Source organism: Meleagris gallopavo, chromosome 3, assembly GCF_905368555.1.
Source record: "Meleagris gallopavo chromosome 3, MGAL_WU_HG_1.1, whole genome shotgun sequence".
NCBI classification, from domain to species: Eukaryota; Metazoa; Chordata; class Aves; order Galliformes; family Phasianidae; genus Meleagris; species Meleagris gallopavo.
The window spans coordinates 41,280,022-41,306,456 of record NC_139406.1 but is presented as its reverse complement, the minus strand read 5'-3'; the positions used below and the strand labels follow the sequence as shown (position 1 = coordinate 41,306,456).

General features: G+C 33.4%; 1 protein-coding gene across 1 annotated transcript in view; it reads left to right on the top strand.

Annotated features, from left to right (window-relative positions):
- Positions 1–26,435, top strand: part of LOC100543356 (cadherin-7) — an 80,268-nt gene that overhangs the window by 13,999 nt on the left and 39,834 nt on the right. The window contains exon 3 of the mRNA XM_085220719.1: positions 22,184–22,478. Coding sequence (XP_085076845.1) covers positions 22,184–22,478 — 295 coding nt within the window. The remainder of the gene's footprint in view (positions 1–22,183; positions 22,479–26,435) is intronic.

Genomic DNA, 26,435 nt, shown 5'->3' with positions numbered 1-26,435 from the left:
GGGCAAAAAAAAAAAAAAAAAGGGAGGTTAAATGAATGAATAAAGTCCATATAACTTGTTAGGGCTCAGATTTATTGCCTTCCAACTATATTTTATCTGTCTCTTTATCTCCCTTCTAAGTGTTCTAAGCAGGTTTGTTGCATTTAATTTTTAAACTTAGATCAAATTGCAGAAATGCTATCGTGCATTATTATTTACAGGAGTAATATAGAATGAGTGAAACATTAACAACAACAACAAAAAAGTAGTGAACTTGACATATCACTGATTTCCTAAGACATTTTCAAGCAGAATTTTCATGCCAGACTGAGACAGAGAGGGGAAAGGGCACGATAACCAAAAGTGTATTTTATCATTTGGCTTATAGCATGGAATGTCTATTTCAGCCTCAGATGTTTGGAGAGATGATGGCTGAGCAGAGGAGATACTATTTTTGTTTGTTGGGTTTTTGTTTTGTTTTCATTTAAGATGTCAGGATATACATTAGTAAGGTGACACTTATTCACATACGATATTTTTCTCTTGCATGTCCCTATATCAAGCCATACAGACACAGTGAGAAAATAGAGCTTTTTTTCTCAATTATAGCTAGCCTTTTTCAAATATCTGGTAGCTTTTTTATTATGTTGAATAATATGCATCTTTGCTAAGATACTTTAAAGCAGTGAGTACTGTGGAAGCACTGGCCTCAGTCAAACTCAGAGCAATATGTTGAATACCAACCACTGAAACAGAAGGTGTTTGATCAATGAATGAAATGGGTGAAGACCCCCCCAGTAGAAGTAATCTCTAGAAACCCGCTGCTGCCGCTTTACTGTCTCTTTTGGAAATGGAGAGAAGGGAGGAATTACAAAGGCTAACTGTAGACAAAAGGGTGTAGGCTACCGCATTTCTGTACAAGGGAGCAAGAGGTGGGTTGGGTGCAATTCCTTGTGGAACTCCTTTCCTCTTACTGATTGTGGAGGAGATCCATGGAGACCTGAGATCTTGCTCAGCCTTGGGTTTTCAACCCTCCAAACAGTAAAATAAATGTTTACACCTTCTCTGTAAAACTGCAGGTGAGCACCTGGCTGAAAGTGGCTACAGCTCTGCACAGAACTAATTTGTATTTTTGACCAAGTAATTCTGGGGCAAAAAAGTTCCTCATCTCTTTTTTTTCTGTGCACTACATAGAAAACAAAGCATAATAACTCGGATAAACTTCCTTTGTCTTTGTTATATATTTTTTCCTTTTCTGTTTATGTTATCTTTACTTTTAGAAAAATCTTTAAAGCACTGTTTTATATATTTCCAAAAGTCCATTCTTAAAACTGAAAAAAGCAAATCTACTGTGTTTCTGATATTTAGCCATCTCAGGGACTCTTGGTTGTTCTGTGCTGTGAAAATTGATAATAGTTGACCTTTTAAGTAAAATGGGACTTGCCACTTCTGTCAATATTATTCCACCACAAGTGTTACAAGTGAACAAATAAAATACTCAAGTACTACTTGCTTACTAGATTGAATAGGTTTTGGCAAAGGGGTGCCCCATCCATACAGAAGTGCTATGAATTTACTGGCTCAGCTTGTAAAATAAAGTCACAAGTGGCAAGGATTTTTCTTCATTGAAGAGTCATTGTGGTCTCTGTGTTACTCCATGCTTTATTTTATTTGGATTACCTCGAATAAGACTTCACTGACAATCTGAATGTTTCTACTTAGCATGCAGGGCTAAAGTGTCTCTGGGGAGAACAGTGAGATTAAGGCACACAGCAAGAATTATCCAAAGGGACAACCCCAAATCTACTGCTTTTTTTCTTGATTTATTTCATTAGTCTGCACAGCTATAGTATAATTTCTTCTTTCTCTCGTTATAAGAAGTCATTGTCTTGCTCACATAGTTGAATGGATACAGAAATGGTTTTTATGCAGCGGATTTAAAGTGATGACAATTTCACATGCTCAAGCTCTGAAAGACAATTTATATGTAACTTCGTTATTAGAAGTGATGATAGAGTTGAGAGTCTTATGGTTGGATACTGAACTAGGATATGAAGCTTTCTGATCTTTTACTATAATATAGAACATTGATTCTTAACATGTGGCATTACAAAAGAGGAAGGTTAACAAAGGTGATGACAACATCTGTAAATTAAGTGTCACTCATTGAAGTTTTTATTCAGTGGCAGATCTATGCTAGTTATATAAACTTGTAATACCAGTTCTGTATTTCATTAGACTGAGACATTATCAACAGTGCTCTACTCTGAATTTTGTGGGGTATTATTTAAAACTATGTTTGATAGGTTTCTCTGATGAAAAGCAAGAGTAAAAGGTAATTTTGCCACAATATGTAGATAGAAGACTCCTGTGTGCTTGACTGGTTATCAAAAAAAAACCTTATTTTCATGACAGCTTGAGGAGATCTAGAGTTTTGATATCAGTGAAGCTCATGCTGTGTCAGCTGATTTTTTTATTATTTTTTTTTAAATCATATTCTTACATTTCTTCTTATCATATGTCAAGCTTGCTTTTAGTCATACTGTCTGCGCTATTGGCTGTCCTGTTCTTCTTGAGTCTTCTAGTCTTATAAACTGTTGGAATAACATGTCCATAAAACAGTGGCTACCATGAATTGTCAATATTTGCATTATTCTAGTGCTAATGAAGTCCAGTCATGAATCAAATTCCCACTGTACTAGGCACAGTGCAGCAAACACAACCCTGTGTCCTCAGACAGTAGTCTTGTAAGACAAGATTTAAGCAACAATAGAATCCAGTGAAATATGGAGATATCAGTCAACATCCAGAAAATAGCTTGAGAACAATAGCTCACTCTTGTCCATTGCTATGAAGACAGAGTATTGCTGTTCTGAATGTGAGTATCAACATTACATTTTAAATAATGTGAATAGATAACAGAGGTGTTTTCTTGCTTTTGTGTTCCATCTTTTATGGGTGACAACTTGATGGAAATTTTTAAGTGCAGATCCATTTGATACTTATATTTTCACAAGGCTAGTAGTAAAAAACAAACAAAAAAATTCTTTCAGACCAGTGAAAATAAAGGAAATCTTTCCACTGCTTTCAAAAGATAAAAGTATATATAAATTTTTTACATCTTGTAGTCTGCTTTTTATTTTCTGTGCTGTTGTTTTTTTTTTTTTCTTATACCATGTATTTAGTATTTTTTCATATCACAGTCTAAAAGTTAATCCAGGTCTACTGCTGCCTTGTCACAATTCTTTCTTCTTTGCTCCACACCATTTTATTTTATTTTTAATATCACACTGCACTTCTCAACTTCCTTGTCTTTTTTTGAGTAATCACTTAATAAAACAGTACCCATGTATGTATGCCATTTTTTTTGGTGCTTGTTTTTACTGGCCAGGGACCGCATCTGATACCTCAGTACTCAGAGATCTTGAAATACTGGGAATGATAACCCAGCATGTTGGCTCTTAAATATAGTGGTGATTGAGTGCTGGAAAATCTCTTCACTGTAATAGAGATCTTTGTCTAAACGGTACTCACTTTACTGGTAGGAGTGTCTGAACTAAGTGTTAAGGCTGGAGCAGTTGAGAGAAGTAAGTGAATACAGTAGGCATCAGTCACAGTAACTCTTAGATACCCTATACTACCAGCATCTTCTCTGTTACTTTTTGCTCTGGAAGGAACACCTATTTTGAAGTCAATTAGAGATAAATTACTCTCAGAAAAATCAGTGGAATTTTATGCTGCTAAGAGAACTCTAATTCTGTTCTGACTGTTTATGTGGTCAGTATGTCTGTAGTATGACTACCAGCGCAAAATGTGAGTAGAAGTTTGAGGAGGTCCTAACACTTATAGCCTAGCAACTTTGAGGCTATAAGAAAGATCTTTTTTTTTTTTTTTAATTATTATTTAGCTTCCTTTATTCCAGGACATTTATAGTAGAATTCTGTCAGTCCAAGAGTGGAAACTACATTTCTCTTTTTAGCATTTTTAATATTGATTTAAACAGATTTTACATTCGGAGTTTTCAAATAGACTGATTTTTATTAAATGTAGAACAGCATAACAATTGTATTTAATTCAGTGTTTGAATTTTAATAAATGGTAGTTCAAGAGAAAAAGAACATCCTTATGATTTCTTAGTACAAGAAGTCAGAGCTCAGGAAAATCAGTGGCCTTTATTCCCCATGATACTACCAATGAATCTTTGCTGTATATATGGCGTTCTGCTTTTTTTGATTGTTCATTTGTGTTTTTTTTTTTTTCTTCTTTTTTTTCTCTCTTTTTGTGTGTGATTCACTGTAGTGCTGAATTTGGATTATCAGCAACTGGAAATCTACTTGTACTTTGTCAAATTTAAAAGATCGGATTTTGTTATAGTTAGATTGTATGCTATTGCCAACATTTTGTAGTGACTTCGTTTGAAAGAAAAAAAACATACAGATAAGTTAACAACGTTTCCTGCGGAGCTTTCCATTTTGAACAAAAATACACTGCATAAGTATGCCGTTGCTATGCTATATTCTGAGAGTTGGGATGATGTGGTAGCAGCACGTACATATTTCACTGAGACTATAACCTGAGACTGTAACCTGAGACTATGTAAAAGAAATAAAACTGATGAATGCATATTATTTATGAGATTTTACTTATGTTTTCAAATGATGAAAACAGAGAAACTAGCCATTTCTCTTGCATCCTAGCTACAAGACTGAAATTCAAGTCTAAATATTTCCATGGTATTAACTCTTATTTCATTAGTCATTATATTCTGTATGTTCAACTTTATAATTTAAGGTGTATAGGAAATATCTATTTTATTTAATATGTACTTTATTTGTGTAAAAAATAACACAGGTTTTATTACAGTGTGTTTCTCCTATTCATTACTAAGATAAATTCATTTGGATAAACTAAAAAAGGTAGTGATGCATCTGCATTAACACTTTGCTTGAATCAACAGTACACTTCTGCAGCGAATCTCCCTGTTGTTTCTCTTTACTATGTTTCAGTTTGTATTGTGGAGTGGGATTTGAATAGACAAAGCTAGACTCCAGTTAGTCAAAATTAAATCAGAATTATGAGATTCATAAATATACTTACTGAGCTCCTAACAAGACCAGACAATTCTCTTTGGTAGTGAAAAGAAAAAACCTAGAACACATAACATGGACACTAGTCCCTCAGCACCAACTATTTCACTCCCCATTTTATTGTACTACTTGCTGATGCAGACTTAGATAATGACGGAGCTCTACTGATGACAATAGAGAAACACATGATGACAAGTTGTTGATAATCAAAATCAGTGTAAATGTGCTTATAAAATTGTATATTTAGGATTCATTCTTGTAAATGTTCATGACTCAGCTTAAAGATAGCTATCATCCATATTCAAGTGATGGTCTTGCAGGTCTGTGCTGTTGCAAAAGTAATTTTGCTCTTTACATTGGTTTAAAACATATGGTACAGTAGTTGTCTATATAAATCGTAAGCAATATAGCAAAGAATCAACATTATTTTATCTTCCAGATATAGGAATGCCAAGAGAAATACAGCTCTTTTGTACTTAATGGTTCATGTGAAGCTATTCATGTACCAGAAAATACAGAATATGCTTTACTATCTCAGGCGCTCTTTTTCAGGATGCTCCTCTGGGGTATGGTAGTTCAAAACAGTTGGGAATAAGGCAAATTTTGTTTTGTTTTGTTTTTACTGTGTGTGGTCTGTTAAGTTCTGTATTTTATTGAGTAAATAAAGATTTAATCCAGAATGTGGAGAAGATCAATTTTATCAACCTTAGAAAACCATCTGAGATTATCAATTTTTGAATTCAGTCATTTGACTATTCTCAATTCGGTTTTGAGCTGATATTTTATTCCATTTAATAAAAGAGGAATTCTGAGGATTGATCGGCAAGATTTTACCACATATTCCACATTTTGATTATAAAAAAATAGTGTATTCTTTTGTATAGTGATATAGTGTTCTTTGAGCACTGAAAGCCTATTTTATGATGTTTCATAAGGTTAAATAGGATATATATTGTGAAAAGCTAAGAATAGTCAATCATGATATTCTATCTATATCACAAGAGACCCTTTGGTCTTTCCTGAGTAGAAAGGACTAAACATAATGTCATTTTCCAGGTAACATGAGAAGATTTTTCTGTGTGAATTCCATGAAATGTTATCATAGTCATACTATCCCATTTACTCTTCCTATTTCAGTTAATCATGAAAAACTGCGCTGAGTACCAGAGGGACATACAATTTTCTTGCTGTGGAGTGCATGTGAGAAGAACTAAGCCTATTAAATTTTCTATCTGAAATATTTTCAAAATATAGAAAATCTGGCTCTTGGATACAAATGTACGGAAGATAAGCTATTTAAACATTTCATACTGAGGTATCAAATTATAAATCTCCCAGCTTGGCAATCAAGAAACTAACTTTTTTTTTTTTTTTTTTTTTTTCCTGCAGAGGAAGATAGGTACTATGTTAGGAAAGATTTACTTTACTATATCTAAACAATGAAAAATTTTCAAATACAGCTGTGAAAAACAGATGGTAGTTTCCTAAATTTTCTGTAATTATGATATAATAGCAATACTGGAAATGAATTGAATATTTAACTTCTCTTTCTTACATAATTTGCACATATGTGTAGAACAAGCATTTGGGAAAAAGCTTGGCATATTTTATGCTTTTTTTTGTTTGCTTATTGTTAGATTTTTTTAGCTTCTTACATACTGTTTATATCAAATCTTTAAAACAATTCATCTTCTTTGATATTTGTAATCTTCATATATATTTAGACTCTTGTCCTCTCCACGCATCTCTTTCCTGTAACCACTCTGTTACTTAGAAAAGCAATATATGTTTCACTTTCTTAGAAGTTTTCCTTATTGGAAAGCTTTCCAGTCTTTTGTTAATCCTTATGACTCTTCTTTTCTTCCTGACGATGAAAAGCACAGGTACAAAAGTACTTTACTGTACTTTCATCTAAATAGGAAATAGGCACAGTAAAACTATTATTTGCTCTCTAATGATTATATGATTGAAATTGCATAGTTCAAACTTGTTTCTTTCTTTGGAAGCTTGTGTCCACTTCTACACTGTGGATCTTAAAGCCTTACTGCTTTTCTCTTTTAGTCTCTCAGCTGAACTGTTTGTTGCTTTTAAAAAATTTGAAAAACAAAGAAATTATTAAAACTTAAAAAGTTTTAAATTCTCTCTTTGACCAACAACTTGAATTGAGCCTGATCAAAGGAGGGTTTATGAAGGAAACCAACAGGAATGATGTTAGTGGTGGATTGCATATGTAAATATGTGTAAACATGTGTATGTATAAGAAACGCTTAAAACAGCTTACACTGAAGAATAGCTCTTAATTGGACTGGCAGATTTGTTCGGATTTATTTTATTTTCCCACATTATTTGTTTGATCTGCTGGACTTACAAGTATAAGCAAAGATGAATGATAAGTTAGATTCTATTAGAATTTGTTCATGAAATCAAACTACACTTTTAGTTTCATTGGTAACAACAGAAATTTTGGTATTAAATAATATAGATTTTCTTAAACTCTAAATCATTTAGATGCTCTTTAATAATGTTTTGTAGAGGACAGCACTATTTTCTGAGTGATAACTTGAAAGGCAAAGTAAGAGTTGTTCTGTTCTTCATACTTCTGATGCCATACGTCCTGTTACTCAAAAAAAAAAAAAAAATGCTTTCCAGATGTTTTTCTTTAATCACAGAATCAGAGTCATAAAATAGCTTGGGTTGGAAGGGATCTCAAGGATCTCAACTCCCCTGACACATGCAGGGCCACTAACATCCATATCTAATACTAGACCAGGCCACTCAGAGCCCCATCCAACCTGGCCTTGAACACCTCCATGGTCAGGTCATCCACAGCCTCTCTGGACTACCTGTTCCAGCAGCTCACTGTTCTCTTGAACAAGAATTTCCACACCTTAGCCCTGCTCACAAAGTACAATACAAAAGTGTAATACGTGTCTGCTTACAGAGTACAGAAAATTTGTTCTTAAAAGAGACAACAGAATTATACTTTGCCAGTAGATTAATTCCATGTGTGAGTAACACTTGCCTCTTCTGGAGAGAATTTTGTTCCACTTATTATTGCTATCAGTCCTACTGAGGTAAGCTAGATGACAGTCAGCAAATTGCATTCTATTATTTCTTGAGAGTCATCTATGGACTTGTTTTTTGTCTTTTGCTGAGTTACAACTGCACAACCCATCTGTAAGCTACGAGACTACATTTTCATAATAAGACCAAGAATAGCAAGATAGCAGGGGTTTTACTAATATGATGAGAGCATCATCCATCTCACGGAATGAGAGTTTGTATTTACAAGACTCAACCAAGTCTGCATTGCAGGCAACTTACTTGTATCTTGTCCAGAGTATATTTGAAATGCGAATTGCAGAAAGGCACTGGTTTTGTGTATCAATTTGGTATCAATTTGTAGCAAAGCATGTTAGTAGAAAGTCTTTCTAATCTCTTGATGCTTTTTTTTTTTTCAATAGTAAGATTAGTTTACTTTATTAATTCTGTTTGTTTTTTGATATTTACCTTTAATTCACTAGATTTGATATTGAGCAACTATTTTCCTCTATCTTGCACTACCATTTTACATATATACATATATACATATAGACAGAACACAGCTCTTACGCAACTTGCATGCTTTCTCTTTGAGAATATTGGAACAGTTGACAGTGAATTCTCGTTCCTATTATACAACTATTGTTTTTGTCTTTCGAGTATTCCACCTTTATAAAAGTAGCTGCAGAGAAGATTGGAAGATACTCCATGTCTAGTTCTGTCGGTGACTACCAGTATTTGATCACTTCTGTAGACAACATGCACTGGAGTTTCTCATGTATTCTTCACTGAAAACAAATAAAACAATCTTTTTATATCCTCTCAATTTACTGATAACATATGATTGGAGATGAATAGAAAAACAAAATAGAAAGAAGCAATACAAAGAATGTATGCAGTAAAATTAAAAGCCAATCAGGCTGCTAGCCAACCAGTAACTTCCTGAAGGGCAGGGGAACGGTGGAACCATTAGGAGGACTTTAGGGCTCACCAGTTAGCAATGTGAGAAATAGAGTAAGGCTGCAGAAACACAACGTTTGAAAATGGATATAAATTAGAGAAAGGAAGGGAATGCAAATTCAAGCTGTGAACTGCAAGTGAAGTGATTAAGCTGAACTTTCTATTTACTTCAGAATGCTTCATTTTAATTATATTTGAAGCTTATACATCCTTAATCTTCATTAGTTTGACTGATCTGCTTGTGACTGTTTGTGGAAGCTTTTATTTACTTGGATTATTTTCAAAAAGCTAGATCTCAATCACTTATAAGTAATATAAGTTTTTACTAAATTACTTTTTGTGTTTAGACTACAACTTGCAGATTGTTGAAGAGAAAAAGTATAGAAGAAGCAGTATAAATAAGATTTCTTTCTCATTTGCAGAAAGTTGCTTTTTGAAAATTATTCACTGAATTGGAAAAAATATAACATTTTCTTTCTGAAAGTTATAACATTATGTCAAAATATCAGTATGTATTAATGTACAAGGCTTACAATTTTATAAGTAGAGTTATAATTAATCAGTCTTTCTTTAACAATGTAGAAACAGATCCTCAACGAATTAAAATAGCTCTTTCCTTGCAATCAAGTGAGCTATTCTGATTTACAACAATGAAAGCACCTTGCAGAACTTCCTTAAGGGGGAACATTTTGGATAGTTTGTTAAATTAAGGTTCTATTGTTTGTTTTTGTTTTCTTTGGGTGGACCATGCAGAATGTGTAAGCCAAAAGTTAGAAATGCTTTGAGTATGAAGTTCTGCACACTACAGTTGATGACAGAAGGCCAATCAGTGAGACAGCAATCCTATAAAAATACAGAAAGATTTTTTTTATAGAATTGGAATTCTTTTAATGTGGATGCAAGGGGACAGCAAAGGAGCTGGAGACTTTCCATCTGCTTTGTATACAAAAATGATTAGATTGTGAACACTTAGTCCGAGAATATAGAAGTGAAGCACTATTCTGCCAGGATGAGACATGCAAATTGGATCAATTAAGCTTTGAGAGTGCTCAGATAATCTGGTGGAGAAGTTTACATGCTGCGTCAAGTGAAACTTAGCGAAGATCAGTCCTGGATGCTGGAGGCATTTATTCTAGCAATTTTAAACTCTAATCTCCAAGAATAATTCATTGTTTTCAGATATCTTTATAGAAAGAAAATAATTAGATAGCATAATAAAGGACTCCTGTAAGAGGTACTTGGTGGTATAGGAAAATTAGTAACAATAATCTTAGTTTAAACGACTGGAGCAGTTAAGAATGAATTCAGATGATTGATGTTGTTTGCAGTTAATAGAATAAATAATGTTAACAGTTCATACACTTTCATGTTGACCGTAGTTCTTCAGATGCAGTGATCATTCTTGTAAGGAACTCATTGCCTGTTCCATTTTTGTTAAACTAGACTACACTTAAAAGGGAAACAAAGTGCAAATAATCATTAGATAAAAATGGTTTAATTTTGTCAGTGACCAGGTGAGAGTTTGAATTATGTACACAAAGTAAAATCTTGCAGAGTGATTAAAGGTTAGACAATTAGAGGAGTCTTTATGAAAATCAAGTTTCTTAATATATGTGAAATACTGGAATCTTCAGAAATGAGTTTTTGAAGGAAGACTTTAAACATTTTCTGTAAAATACAGATGGTTTTCCAAATAAAAACAGTTCTGCACAGTTTGAATTTTAGTATAGAGACAGCAAGTGCACATGACCAACATAAAAAATAAAAATGATGTGCTTCATTTATTCATAAATAGCACATAAATTGATTGTGTTGCCAGCATTTAATGGAAGTGACAAAGATATACAGCAAGAATCTTTTATAGTGAGAATACAAAGAACAGGCAAATAAATCCTGGGTTGGCATTAATATTGAATAGGGCAAAATTCATATCCATGGATTTTTTTCTGAAAAAGCAATGAGTGAAATTCAATTTTAATCCATAAATAACTTGCCATCATTTTAATGTCAAAATATGATTTAAGGGGGAGAAAAAAACATTAATGACTGCATAGGAATTTGTTTAGATTGTCTTTATTATATATTCCTCACCAAAATAGAAAAAGGCATCAGGAGATCGCTGCCCTTTACACACAGCTGTTAAAATCCCTTTAAGCTGGAAGGTTTTATATACAATTAACCTAGCATTGTTCATGTAAAGGCAGTTCATTATGGTTTTGAAATACTAATGCATTATCCTTTCCCTCAAGCGTTTTCAGAAAAACAGCATAAAACATAGGCATTAAAAGCATTTATTTCCCAGCCTTAATCCTGTGGAGTGAAAATGCCTATCAAAATATGAATTACTATCTTGAGATCAACCTCCTAGGCCTGAAAATTTTAACAGTTTAAAAAAAAGAAAAAAAAATTAAGAAGAAACCAAACCTTTTAAAGTGTTTATTCACAAGGGATCACTTCAAATTATCTGAACAATTTAAAACAGATTTTCAAAGGTCCGTATTTATTGTGCATACCCTACTCCAACTTGTTCTGAATACTGAACAGCTATAGTGTAAATTTATATAATGAAATCACTTAAGCTTTCAATGCTGCTTCTTACAATTAGTTGATGTAATACACATTGCTGTTTATTAAAGTACCCTTTCTTTGCTTGGGGATTAAGGCTGTGGTTCAGAAAGGCGCTTAGGCATATGCTCAGTACCAACTTCCATGAACAATAAGCAAGCCCTGAAATGCATGAGTATGACATCAATGAGGATGCTTTCTTAACCTAGATAATTATAAAATGCAGATTTAGTTTGATTTTACAAGGTTATTATTCTTTATTCTTTGGAGTAGTTTGAAAAATTAGCTGTTAATTAACTAGCCAGTATATATGAATGGATGGATGGATATGTGTATTACAAACATTTGGGGTAAAAACAAATAGCATGAGCCATCTTAAATGAAATATATAATAGTAGAGGAAAAAAAGAAATTTTTATTGCTATCTTTTTCATGTAAATTATTTACTCATTAAAATTTTATAGTAAAATTTTATATTTAAAAATTGTGTATTATTGTTTTGTTTCCTTGACCCACTCTCAACTTTGAGCAGATATTACTGTATTCCCTGCATAACCCTCCAGGGACTAGTTACATGTGATATGGACATCATGTCAAATTCTTAATTTTGCTCTTCAAATCTAGGACTGGTCCCACTGATCTCTGTGGTAATACTCACAGATTTTGGTTTGTGGTAATGCCTTGAGAAACATCTAGGTAGTATGAATTATAGTATGTAACAGATGTAATTGTATGAAGGACTGCTCTATAGCATTTCAAACTGACTATAAATCTTTCCTAAATACTGCACTAAGGATTGCATTTGTCTAAACTTATAAAATGTTTGACTCTTCTTGTGAAAGGCAATATAAATTTAATTTTTACAAAGCAAAATATAATAACAGATGCTGTTGCTCTGCCATGTATATTGTCATTTCTTTGAGTAAAAATAAGTAAGCATATAGCAATCTACTATTTCTGCTTTGTTTTAATAATTTCATAAGTTCTACCTGTGCTGTCTGCCATAGTCCAGCACTTTATAAGCTTCCACAGACATAATTAGTCAAAGTAATTTCTTCAAATGCTTTACAGCTATACATTTTACAATTGTCTTCTAGCCTGAAAAGGTTTCAATGTTTCCTCTTGACATAGAAGGTAAGACTACAAGTGAAGCTTTCATAGAATTAATTTTTAAGAACAAATGAAATTCAAACACCGCTATATCCCCCTGCTTTCTCTTACAAGAAATGAAAGTAAGTCATAAATAAATAAATAAATAAATAAATAAATATATAAATAAGGAAAAAGAAGAATAGAAAGTAGCTCTAAATCCTCCAGGATTTTGTTTCTTGGTACAAATTTTCTTTGGAAGGCAGCTTCTATGAAAAAATTATTACTAACCAAAGAGTGCTGCAAGCTATTTTCAATAGTTGAAACAGAAATAAAGTAATCACTCTAAACTATAGATCAGTAGTTTGATAAAGAAGAGGTGATATGAGAGGTGTTATTTCTTTTCCAAAATAAAGACGTTCAGTTAAGTGTGTACCTTATCTCAGAAAGTACTTTAATAGCAAATGATTTTTTGTTTGTAAAGTTGGTATTATTGATAAGGATAGTTCAGCAAGAAGCGTGTGATTTTTTTCCCATTCAGTGCTATTACAGCTAATTCTTTAGATGTAGAGATGAAAAAGTAGATCCTTTAATGTGCTCTCATCTTTTGTGACTGAAATGCCAGACCTGAATTATCACGGATAAGTAGAACAATTGATAGAGGCAAAATGACTTGTCCTGTTGTTCTTTCCCTTATTTCTGTTTCTAAGAACAGAAAACAAAACAAAAAGCATTCATCTTGCAATTAGAGTGGATATATAAATTCTACCGTCGCTGTCTTCTCTCTATTTGCTTCCTGTACCACAGTTTGGAAGTGCATTCATCTCTATTCTGGTCCCTAATAAATAAATAAATAAAATCCAAGACTTTAAAATCATGAATTTTTTTATAATGTGCAATGCTATAAAAAAAGTTTTGAGATTACTCACTCTCTCTTTCTATCTATATATATTTATATATACATACATGCATTTATAAACATATTTATTTCTTTTAAAGAAAGTGTGTACTCAAGAAATAGTTCTTTATATATATTAATGTGTCAGTAGGAATTGTTTGATGTATAATGGAGAAGTAATTTGAGACGAATAGTGAGTGAAGTTTCTTGAAAGCTATTTCTGTAAGCTGCTACACATGCAAAAACCTTTTGAAGCTCATGGACATCTGCTAACCCAGAGATACTCTTCTGTGGAGTATGCTAGGGTCTTTGATATCCATTTGTCATGTTGCATTTTTTAAGCCTGTTCACTTTCATAAAATATATATGAGGAGTACAAGAAGAGATCATCCTCACACAATTTTATTATTCTGCTGAAAGAGAGTGACTTTCGGAGAATTTTGTGTTATGGCTTCAGTGATTCTTGGTAAAAAATAATTCAAATCACTGAACCAGTAAATGTGTTAATTTAGTAGATAATAGTAAGTAGTATAGTGCAGTATGGATCATATGAAAATACTAGTGATATGTAGAGGAGAATTTATTCTCTCTCCTGATTGTAAGTAAATGTGGAGTCTCATATACAACTAGTAGGAGCAGTCTTTCAGGATTTTGTAAATAGAATTTTACTCCAGTGGTATTTTAACGTGACTTAATTGTTTTAGGCTCCCACATAAATGAGTTTTGAGATTGTTTTCTTTAATCAAAAATCAATGCAGGCTAAAAAGAAATAAATAGATAAAAAATAAATAAATAAACAAACAAATAAATATATAAAAACAAAACATATGGTAAGTCAGAGACCAAATTCACTACTCTATATCTTGTTTTGTATTCAAAATAAAAATACCAAGGAATAAATCTTTAGGGACTGACCATGGTTTGAAAGAATTGCAGTATGCATATTGTTTGCATAGAACAGGCCTAGTTCAGTGTGCTCTGTTTTACCCATTCTAAATTCTAACAGATATATTTTGATAAACTTCAAATATGACTGTGTGAGGGGAAAAAAAAAGGCCTGATTTCCATTCTTCTGAGTGTGTTATGTTGCCTGAAGGCTCTTGGTGGTGCTACAATACAGTAATGCTGTGCCTCCCCCTGAACTGACTCTATGCAATTAGTATGTGATGATGCACAGTGTACAGATGAGTTTTAGCTCCTGAAGCTACCAAACAGTCTTTTAAGAATGTGAATGACAAATAGTCATTTTAGAGAGTGACATGCCATGATGACTGCCCATTAAAACCCCTCAAGAATACTCAGCCAGCTACATATGTTCCATCTACAGCAGCAACTGCTTCTGAGTTCTTCCTGTAGCTGTGCTGATCTTAATGGGTGGCTGCACAAGTCCCTGTTGCTACAGGGCATTTTGTGCTCTTATAAAAATTGGGAGTGGTATGGGTAGACACAGATTTATGGGTATTTCAGTGTCTGCAGATGTAGGAAAAGACACAGTAAGAATATGCATGTGTACGAGCATATGTGTATATATGCATACATGCACATATGTTTCTGTATGTACGTGATTACTATTTGTCTTTATAAGGAGATGTCACAGAAGCGTACAGAGAGAAAGAATGCTGTGGATGCAATTGGGCATTACTGAAAGAAAAAGTCAAAAATGTGATATGATTGATCTTAGCACATCCAGTTTTCAGTATTTCCTATTAATTATTCAGTTCACTACTCCTTAGATGACAGTGCCTCTTACTCCTAAGGAATTCTTCCGTCTAAACTTTATTGTTCACTTAGAAGCCTAGGGGACTTACTTAGCAACTAACTGGAATGTTACAAAGTCTAAATTTTAGACTTTTGGTCACTTCTATTTTGAATTTTGTTTGAATAACAATCATTAAGGGCTTAAAAAACTTAGCTGTTCTCTTTCCCGCATCACCTTCCTTTTTCAAAGGGTTGACAAAATTAACATTCATTTCATTTTCTGTGGCTGAGTCATTAGTTATTCTCCTGGAGAACTACCAGTCAATAGGGAGTATAAGGGCTACATACTATTTACTGAACTCTCCCATGAATGTGACTGAATCTTTGACTGAAGAAATAGCATAGATGAAGAAAGGGACAGTGAAGTTTAACTGCTTATTCTAATTTTAATCACAGGAGAAAATGTCCTAGGAAAATCATAAAATTCTTACTTCTTTAATGTCTTAGAATGCTTAATATTGAGTAAAGTAATAACTGGCAAGATTTGTGTTACCAGTGATTTTGATTTTTGCTGCATTACACAGAGCATGAAAAGTAAACGCTGGTAACACTATACAGCTTTACTCTCAGATACTGTTCTTGTTTAACACTTTCCAATCACTGAACAAATCAGTTCTATTTATTACTTTATGATTTTTTTCTTTTATACTTAAAGATTTATTTCCATACTTTTTGATTCCATTTCAAGTTATCCTCTTTTTCTCTGTGTTCTCCTGTCCTCTTTTTCATGCTCCATCTTCTCCACCCCAACACATTCCTTTTGAAGGCTATCCTCAGCCTGTTGCCACTCTGCTTCATTCCTGGTCTCAGAACTGCCAACATCTTTATTCCTTGTTTGATTGTTTTTAAATCTACATTTCCTCTCTTCCATCTCTATCCTTTTTTTTATTTTCTCACCTGTCCAGTGCTGAATTAATCAGGCATCTGTAAATACATAAAAGATAAAACATTATTCTCACTGGCTATATTACACCCTATTGAATATGAAGATCTCTGAGGCCCAAAAACAACATGAAATTTGTTTGCAAGAAGGACAAAGAGGTGTGGGGTATCACAGCTGGTACTCCAAACTGAAATACAAGCTTGAATGTGAAATGCACTTGTTTCACACTTTGAACATGAAATGCACTTATGGGCTAGTTAATCTTTCAATATCCTGTTACTTTTGGGTGCTTTTGCAAATGTATGTATTAGCTGGTGGTCATTCTTAGGTCTCTAGTGTTACCAGTTGCAAGGTAAAAGGGTTTGGAGACAGTCTGAGTTCAGGCAGCCTATAAGGATGAGGCTGGAAGAGTTCTCAGCAATGTCTTGGACCTCAGTCATTTCAGAAGCTTTTAGGTCTTCAATCTGTTCTGGACACTCTAGATAAAATTCTGTGGGTTTTAGTTCAACATAGAGAAAAAATCTTGCCTATGTTAACAGGGTTTTGAGTAAGAATGGTACAAGCTCCGTGTATTAAATAAAAATAACATAGTTATGCTGTGGTCTACAGCATGGGACTTTACTGTGTTCCCACATGTCTATTTTTGCTTCTGCCTGATGAGGAAAATGTCTGGAGGCAACAAAATGGTACATGGATTTGCTACTATGTCAAAGTGGAAAACCGTGCCACTATGGTGCTGTTGTCTCTGTCAGTTCCCTACCATATTGCTAACATTGCTGGGACAAGGAAATTCTGGCAGCATTACAAATTTATACCCCAAATTCCTTACATTTAATTTCCCTTTAATTACAAATGTAAGGAGTTTTGGATATAAACAGTTATGTTTACTTGATCTCTTGTTCTCAGTATAATCTGTTGAGCTGAAAAAACAGAATTTAGATGAACATATTTATTTTTGAGTCCAGGATTGTGCTATAGCTTTATACAAATTAATAAAACCAGAAGAAAGCAAAAACTCATCAGGAACTTCTTTATCACTTTCTCAATGTCTCTTGGTGAAAAGAAAAAAAAAAAAAAAGCCTGCTGAATAGTACTTTCACTGCTGCCTAGGTATGAAGTGAATCATGAATCACAAGGTTTTTCTGACATCGATAACGTTGAAAATATGTTTCTGTTCCACATGATGTTTGCAACAAGACTCATAAGGAAATACAAAAAGATGTCTAAAGCCATTCATAATGAAATATGATTACAGTTTATGAAAGTGAGAGCTTCATAATTATCTCTGAAAACAGTAATAATATCAATAAGTAATGTTTGTGATGCCCTTACACATTTTAGAGACTTGATGTGCGTGCAGACTGGATTTTAGTTTAATGTTTACTCTGATGACTGTGCTACACTTTAAATATTAATTTTTATTCATTTTGAAATTGTTCTAAACCAGCAATATCGAGTCCTTAGTTGTTCTGATAGTTAACTGTGTTATCTAAAAAAAAAAAAAAAAAAAAAAAAAAAAAAAAAAGAAAAAGCCACAACTTAAAAATACTGAAAATATCTATTAATTTAGATGGTATCACAATTCAAAATACTATTATTGACAGTGATAATCCAAGAGGAAAAGGGATTTCAAAGAGCTCCTAGTTGCAACTAAAGTAAATATTAAATCCAAGAAGAGAAGCTTTAAAAACATTGTTGATGTAATGAACAAGATTTAAAAGAAAAGGCCAAGTGAAGCCTTTGTTTGCAATTACCTACCTTTCCTTTATCTTGCAATTGCACATTTGATCTGTACTTCTCTAAGTCTCTCCAAAAAGCAGCATAGGCACATTCTATATGGAGATAAGAGTGCTTTTCCTTCACAGTCAATTCTCCATTGTTTTATGATAGTTAGAAATAGTAAGTTTTCTGTTGTTACATTATAATAAGTTACAAAACAGACAAGACAATTACTTCTGTCTCAATGTTCTTTCTTCATTTTGTCCTTTTTCTTCTTTCTTGTTTCTCTATACTTTTAGAGAGAAGGCAGGAATAAGGATGCAGTTTAATCACTTCCACATGATCAAGATATAAATGTGCCTGTATGGTCATAAGGATGTATAAGTTATTCCTTTCCCCTCTTTCTATCTACTTTCATATGAAGAGAGGAAAGGGTGCAAGCAAGGCAACTCCACCTTGAGAAAACATTTCAGTTGTTCTGCAGACATATGCATGTTTCTTCTTGTGTCAGGAAGCTATGGAGCTGGACTGCATTGAAACACGTTGTGTTTTCTCTGTCTGTTTTTACACTGTCATCATTACTCACGGATCCTGCTGCTACCGAAAACCCATCAACTCTTCATGTTCTATCTGAGCTTTTCTTCTTCATGGCCCCAGACTTGAACGTGCAGATTTTGCACTGAAATGTTAGCCATGCTGCTACAGTTAGGAACATCTACAAAGTTAGAACTTGGAGGAAGACAAAAGCATATGAATTTTGCACCTGCTTTAATGGGGCACAAAGTGAAAATTAGAGTAATAACAAACCTCTCATTCAGAACTCAGATAAGTGGTGTCCAGATAAGTTGCTTTTTAATTTAGTGCAGTAGTTCTGCTTATTTTATAAAAAAAGTCCTTCTTTATTGAAAATAATGCTTTAACATACTTTAATGGCATGTGATGTAAATATCTGTACCTACGAATAGACTAAACTCAGAAACTGTTGAGTATTAGGGATACTGAAGGAAATACATTTCTTAGGTTTCAGTGTTCTCTACAGTAATCGTCGTTCTATCCGTCCAAATCAGTATAAATGCATTCTTTGGATGCTCTCTAGTAGTTCCATCTTCTTCTTATATTGTGACACCTGAAACTCTACACAGTATTTTGTGGAAATACTGTGCAGGACTGTTGGGTCTAATATTTTTGTTCTTAGTTGTAAAGCTTTCATGCATCTACATTAATGACTTTGAAGATCATTTTTTGGAGGTTTATACTGGAAGGAACTGAAAATGGCATAAAACATATTTGAATTTTTTTCAGAATAGCTTATATTTTAATTCTCTTGAATTTTAAGTTTTCCTGTACAATTACTAAAGAACACACAAAAATTTTGAGTCAAATCCTTTAGAGTTTTTTATATAGAATTGTTTGAACCATGGATAAATCATCTTTTCTACAGTTAGGTAGGTAGAGAATGGTGCTTTACTTGCTTAAGCAAGGGCTAATGTTTTTTTTTTTTTTTTTTTTTTTAATAAAGAAAAAAATATAATAAAAGATGCACAATTTTTTTTCACCTTTACTCCAAGACCCTCAAAATTGGAGTAACAAAGGCCATCACTAACCCCTTTACTAATCAGTGCAGTAGCAGTTTTCTATCGAGGCATGGTTTCAAAAAGTGGCTTTTTTTCAATATGTCACTCTAGAGCATGAGCCACTGCAGTGTAACCCTCCTGAAGCTTCATGGACTTCAGAGTGAAACTCCTTAAAACACAATATGTTAATCAGTTATTATCTGAGCAAATGGGAAATGCTGAAGCTACTATTGTTCTTTTTCTCTAGTATGTGTAAGTCTTAGTGCATCTTTGAGGATTTATAGTTCTAGTCTCTCCTCTGAAGGTCTCTTTTCTTTTGTAATCCTGCTAGAATGTATTTAATCAAGATGCCCTGAGTAACAAGGTGAAAGGGAGGCTGTGCAGACCTACAGCATGAGATCCAGATGCGAGTGCTAAAGTCTGGTGTGCTGATGGATGAGGCTTTATCCTCATGAGAGAGAACTAATGTTACTCTCTGCAAGCTGAGATGTAGATTCAGTTCCCATCTCTGCCTGAAGAATCTACTTACACATCTCTAATATTCAAACATCCACTCTACCTGATAAATAGCTGAGTACGCTGGTATCATCTGCTCTTTCTCTCATCTAGCATATCCTTAGCTATGTCATAAAATGAGGAATTATTTTTACGGGGAGAATGGGGAAGTCTCAGCCATCACAGAAAGACCAATGCTCTGCTAGAATACAAAATACGTAAAAAAACTGAATTTCTTCAGGGAGATTATAACATTGAATCTTTGTACCTTGTAGCTTCTGTTCTTGAGTTATATGATGCTGTGTAAGTCATAGGATAACCTTGAAGTACAACACAGGGGAAAAAAAGAAACACAAGCTGAACAGGTTCTTACTTGTACACACCCCTGTTCCTATGTAAAAAAGATGGGTACTTCTTCCAGTCAAGTCTGAAAAACTAGCAAGAGCTACTAGTGCCAGATTTGTGAGATGAACAGTGATATAGTTTATTGAGTTAACTCAATATTATGGCTGAGGAATAAGCAGTTCTGTGGATGTTCAAAGAAGCTGTGTGTGAAATATACCTTCTCTTGATCTGCTCACAGTGTCAGCATTGACTAATCTTGAGTGTACTGAGAAACAAGAATTTAAAGGTTTGAGAAACTGCACCAAAGCATTCCCAGACTTCTTTAAGTATCTCAGAAGTTACACAGCAGTCAAATGAGGATATGCTACATTTCAAAAAAATGTACCCTAATCTAGTTGAGGCACCCTAGTTCTGTTTTCTTGATCCAGTCCAAAGCTCAGATTCATTTTCCATCTTAAAACTGAGATGGAGTATCCTGCAATTGCAAAACTATGAGATATATTAACAGTGTAATTGAGCTAATGTGTAAGAAATTTTTTATCCATCTGAAGAATTCAAAATTGCTCACCAATTCTTCCCTTCTGATATAGGGAAATGCCTTGCAGCTGTGCAAAGTTATGCTCGAGGTAGCAATTTTCTGCATGTGTATTTTGGAAGTGATTACTCTCAATGATAATTCCAGCTGAGAGGAAAAAAAAATAAAAATAAAAAAATAAATAAAAAGGACATTGTAATGATGATGACAGTAAATCTAACACTAAACTCACCGTATGGAGGAAGAGCAAGTAGAAAATATAAAAGAAACAAAAATGTTGTCTTCACTTATTTTCAAATATAGCTAGCTTTTTAGCTAGCTAAAAAGTAGCATGGGGCATGTGTGTTACTTTGACATGATATTATATTGCTAATACAAGTCTGAGAAGAATTAGGTTTGTGTAAGTCTGGATTTTGTAACAGGAAAGTGTGACTCAGTAGAGAAAAAGGAGCTACAAAAAATGTGGAATCTTTGTGACTTAAAAGAACTTGCAGAATGAGAAGAAAGCTTCTTTCTGTAAGCCTATTTTGCTTTTCCAGTGGGAAATATATTTTGACCTAATGAGATATCTTTCTTTGGAGTCTGCTTCAAGTTTTCCAGGGAAACTACACTTGGCATTTGATGCTGTAGTTCAGACAGCATTAGGACATTTCTTAGTCTCTCTCATATTCTGTATTATTCTTAAGTTAAATGGCAATGAAGAGTATATGGAAGTACAGTTATTGTTCTACTATATAGTAGTGAGAAACTGAACCATTGGCCAATCCATTCTCTTCATTTGAAATATTTTAGTGAACTATACAGTAAACAATGGGGAAAAGAGTATGTAATTTCCCATATAGACACAGGAGCAAACACTAACATCAAGTTTATAGTGACGTATGTTTGAAGCCACAACCTTTAGTAGGGCAATCGACAAAAACCAATAATTACACTTAAGTGAGAGTAAAGGTATATAATGTGTGTATGGGTTTGTATGTGTGTGGTTGTGTAAAATTCCAATACAAGAAGCCTATAAGACCATATAAAATGCGTTTGAAAATGTTTACAGAAAAGAGTGAGATCATTTTGCTCAAAAGAGCAAGCTGACAGATTCAAATGGTCCCTCATGGGCTGTGCACAATAAACATTCAGCTTATCTTTCCAAGAACAATAAAATTTCATGTACTACTGCTTGACATAATTATTTTTACATATCTCCATGCCACTGACTCTCTTGGAAGTTAATCTCATCTCTCATCAATTTTTCACCAGCTTCACTCTGATGTTGATAAAGGAGATGGTTCCATCAAATACATCTTGTCAGGCGAAGGGGCAAGTTCCATTTTCATTATTGATGAGAACACAGGGGATATTCACGCTACAAAGAGGCTGGATCGAGAAGAGCAGGCCTACTATACACTCCGAGCACAAGCACTAGATAGGCTGACTAATAAACCCGTGGAACCAGAATCTGAGTTCGTCATTAAGATTCAGGACATCAATGACAATGAGCCAAAATTTCTGGATGGTCCTTACACTGCTGGAGTTCCTGAGATGTCTCCTGTGGGTAAGTGCAAAATAGACTGTTGGTGTTGTGGGAAACTTTTTACTACTGCCTTTTAAAAATTTCATTATTTTTTACTGTATCACACTAAGCTATTTAATTATCTATGAGCCACCTGCAACAGTTAGAAATTTGAAGACTTAACAGGAAATAACATGCTAGATTAAGTATTTACACCTTTCAAAATTTTGTGAAACTCAAATAGCTATGTAGAAACACAGTTAAGCATTTTATGATGTATTTCTCATTCCAATGCCCAGAGGCTTTGTTTTATAATTCTCGTTAACAATAATAAATTTCACACCTATAATATGGTATTCAGAGATGATAATATATAATTTTATTCAGATTAAGTTTGTTCTTAACAAACTCTTCAAGTTCCTTCTAGTACATAACATTTTTTGTAGGTTTCGGGTATATTGTTAACAGTTCGTTTACTGTGAATCTTTCCCAGTGCTGAGATCTAGTTCTCTGCGAAGAATATACAAGTGGAAAACACTGGGGTACAGATGAAGATGGTTGATAAAATTCCAATGGAATCATAGAAAAATGGCTGGCAGAAGCTTCAAACCCTTTCAGAAGCTTTTATTCCTAAATTCATATTAGGGAAGAATTTCAACATTAAATCCGCCATCTCTTCATTTTAAAGAGAGCAAATGGTTATTTGTTGGCAGGTGCTAGAGTTCCATCAAAAGGTGTCTGATGCAGGCCATATAAGATATTTTTTGATGAGTTTTAGTTTAATTTGAAATTATAAATAAGTTTATGACATTAAAAAGCATAAAATTTTTCACTATGTCAGTGGAAATATGTGTATGGGAACCAGGTTCTTGATCCTCAGGTTAAGAAAGTTTTATGGTGATTGCAATTAGGAATGTATTTGACTGATTTTAGGCCATATACAAACTTGATATTCTTAGGTAAGACTGAATTTGCTATGGTGTCTTCAACTCAATTTCTTGTATTTTTGCATACTAAACAATGCCTATATATTAGAGCTAGAGAGCCAAAAATGATCTTTCCTGCCTGCACTGTGCAGCAATCATTACATTTTACATCTGAATCTCACTTTAGGAGCCAATAGAATATAAGTAAAACAGTGCTAAGGAGTTTTCTATTTATTTATATTACTGAACAGTGAGCATTTGATACTTTCTCTCATTTGATACTTGATAGTTTTCATTGTTACTGACACACAGTGTGAATGTCTGAAGAAGCAGTGGTGACCTTGGAAAGAAGTATAGACACCACAGTTTTTCAGAAAGGAAAGTGAAGTTTTGATATATTCCTGAGAAATTCCTTCAGGACCTGGGAAAAATAATTGGATAATATAAAATTAAAACATAAATATTCAGCACTTTAAAAATATGTTGTAAATATTAATTTGTTTTATTTTAGGATTTGATTAACTGAGCTGTAGAATACATAAATAATTAGTATTTTACAGCTTTGTTTAGCTCTCTAAGGAATAATATTTCTACGTATCCTTCTTGGATGAGTTAACTCTCTCCTGTACACAAATAGTGACATATGAAAAACTCCTATAAATATCCAAGGTTTACCTACACGCACAGATCCGTGCCGTAAGATGTGTAATCTGCAATGGAGAAGATAAAGACTATGTTTTAAAGGGAGCTAGTTCTGCACATTTTGCCAAATCTGTACTGTATAAATGACTGAAAGAAAGTCTGTCCCATGTGGACTGCATTATCAAATATATATTCAGCCTAGATGGAACACTGTGCAAAATTATTGCTAACTGTAACTGTGCAGTGTCTAAATCTGTGTTGACTAAGGGCAATTTCATCTTAACAGACTTTCTGACCCTACATTTTAAACAACTTCACTGTTTGTATCACACAACTACTGATTTCTAAATTAGTGATTACCATGAAGTTCTTGTGTGGCACTTGTCTTGCATATTCACATAGATTCATAGTTTATTCATATAACACAATTTTTAATTAATCACCTAGAGCATTCATGCAATATTAAGGAGAAGTTATCTTTTATTTAGTACAAAATTATACCATTCACAAGGATTTTTAATTGGGTATTAAACAAAATGAAAGAGATCACAGGATCATAAACCCAAATTAACCAATAAGATTGGAAAATCATAACCTTTAACCAAAAGGGCGGTTATGGAAGTAAAATGATTTCACAAATATTTTAGGATATTATCTAAGGCTAATTGAGGTCAATTTTTTTTATTATTTGAAATGACTTCAGGTCAGGTTCAAATTATGTTTGGGTCAGGTCCAATTATATTGATTATCCAGAAAAGAGTAAATACTTCTTTACAATACATAGCAAGAACCTAAAAGATATAGCTTTTCTGAAGATCTTTGTGGATTTTTTTTAAATTCCTTTTACTTAAAAAATCTGGCAGTATTATATTTCAAACAAAAAAAAAATTCAAATTATACTTAAAAGGGGAGAGTTCTTGTTATGTTACACACAAAAATAGCAGATGTGAGACACATGTTTGTCTTGATAATAGCTGGAAATAAAAATTCAATACCAAACATAGCTTTGTCTTTATTTCATTTGCAAGACTCTCCACACATATGAGCAGCTTTACTTATTACTCTACAAGAGAAATACCTGTCTTTCTTGCTAAATTTATTATACATGATAGAGATGGATTGGAACACTTAATATATATTTAAAACAAAGAAAAAGAAGGAAAGAAAGGGGAAGGGAAAGAAAAAAGAAAACCTCTACATCATACTAAGTCTTTGGTACCAGTGGCTAGTTGAGACTGTTGCTCTACATTCACAAACAACATCTGTTTTGGTTTATCTGATCTTGGGCTTTATCCATGAGTAAAGGAAGACTAAAAAGGCTATGGGGAAGGGGAGGAAGGAATGAGCATAAAGCCTGCCTCAAAGTCCATTATCCCCTGTTTTGTGCTCCTGGAGTGGAAATGCTTTATAGTATAATTGCATGAGATCTGAATGAATGCCAGAGGCTGAAGCAAGAAATGCCACACACTAGATTAAAACATGGCTGGACTATTGCATGTAGGTATTAAGGAAATATTATGGATGCCTTAATAGTAATTGTGTTTAATACTTCTAATAGTAGCTGATATTACTCAGAAATATGGAGACAACATAGAAGTGTTTTGAGCACTATACATCATTAACCTCTATTAGTAAATGTCTTTACTAACTGGATATATTTAAAGGCTTATATTTAATTTGTTAATGTGGTTACATTATTCAATTTTATAATTCAATTTTAAGGGAGTGTGTAATTTCAAAAATTAGCATTTCAAAAACTGGCAAGCTGATTTTCCCTTAAATGTTAAAAACTGAAGTTACACACATTTCTTATACAGACCTATTTAAAACTTTGATCAAATATCATGCACTGTAATAACAAGATTTTTAAAAAACACTGTGCAGAAGTTTCTAAAACAATAAACACAGAGATGTAAAGCTGGCCCATTTGAAGAATTGCTAACTCAAAATAAAATGAACAACCCTCTTGTCTTGCCTTTATTTGTCCCTATCACAGAAAAGGTTGCTATCTGCAACATGTCCAAAACACCTGTGTATCTTGACTTAGGTAAATTAAAGTACAAATATCATTCTAAATTAAAGGACCTCTTCACAAAACGTTTTCCCTTCCTTTTGCCCTAATACTGTAACTGAAGTAGTTGTCAAATAATTGTGATTCTTTGATATCTATCAATATGTGTTAAAGTTCAGGTTAAAAATGACAGCTTAAACATTCTGAAAAAAAAAGGAAATGTATGCCAGCCACCAAAAAGCCAGTTTGTTATTAGCAGTCATCAATAAAAAAATAAATGGAACACCTTTTGATTAGCAGCACAGATTTTCTCCTCAGTATTTCCTGCTATTGATGAAAAAGTTTATGAAATGCTTTCAAGTAGAATTCATTTTAATGAACTGACATTCTATCTTTGCTACTAAGACCTAGATAATTGTA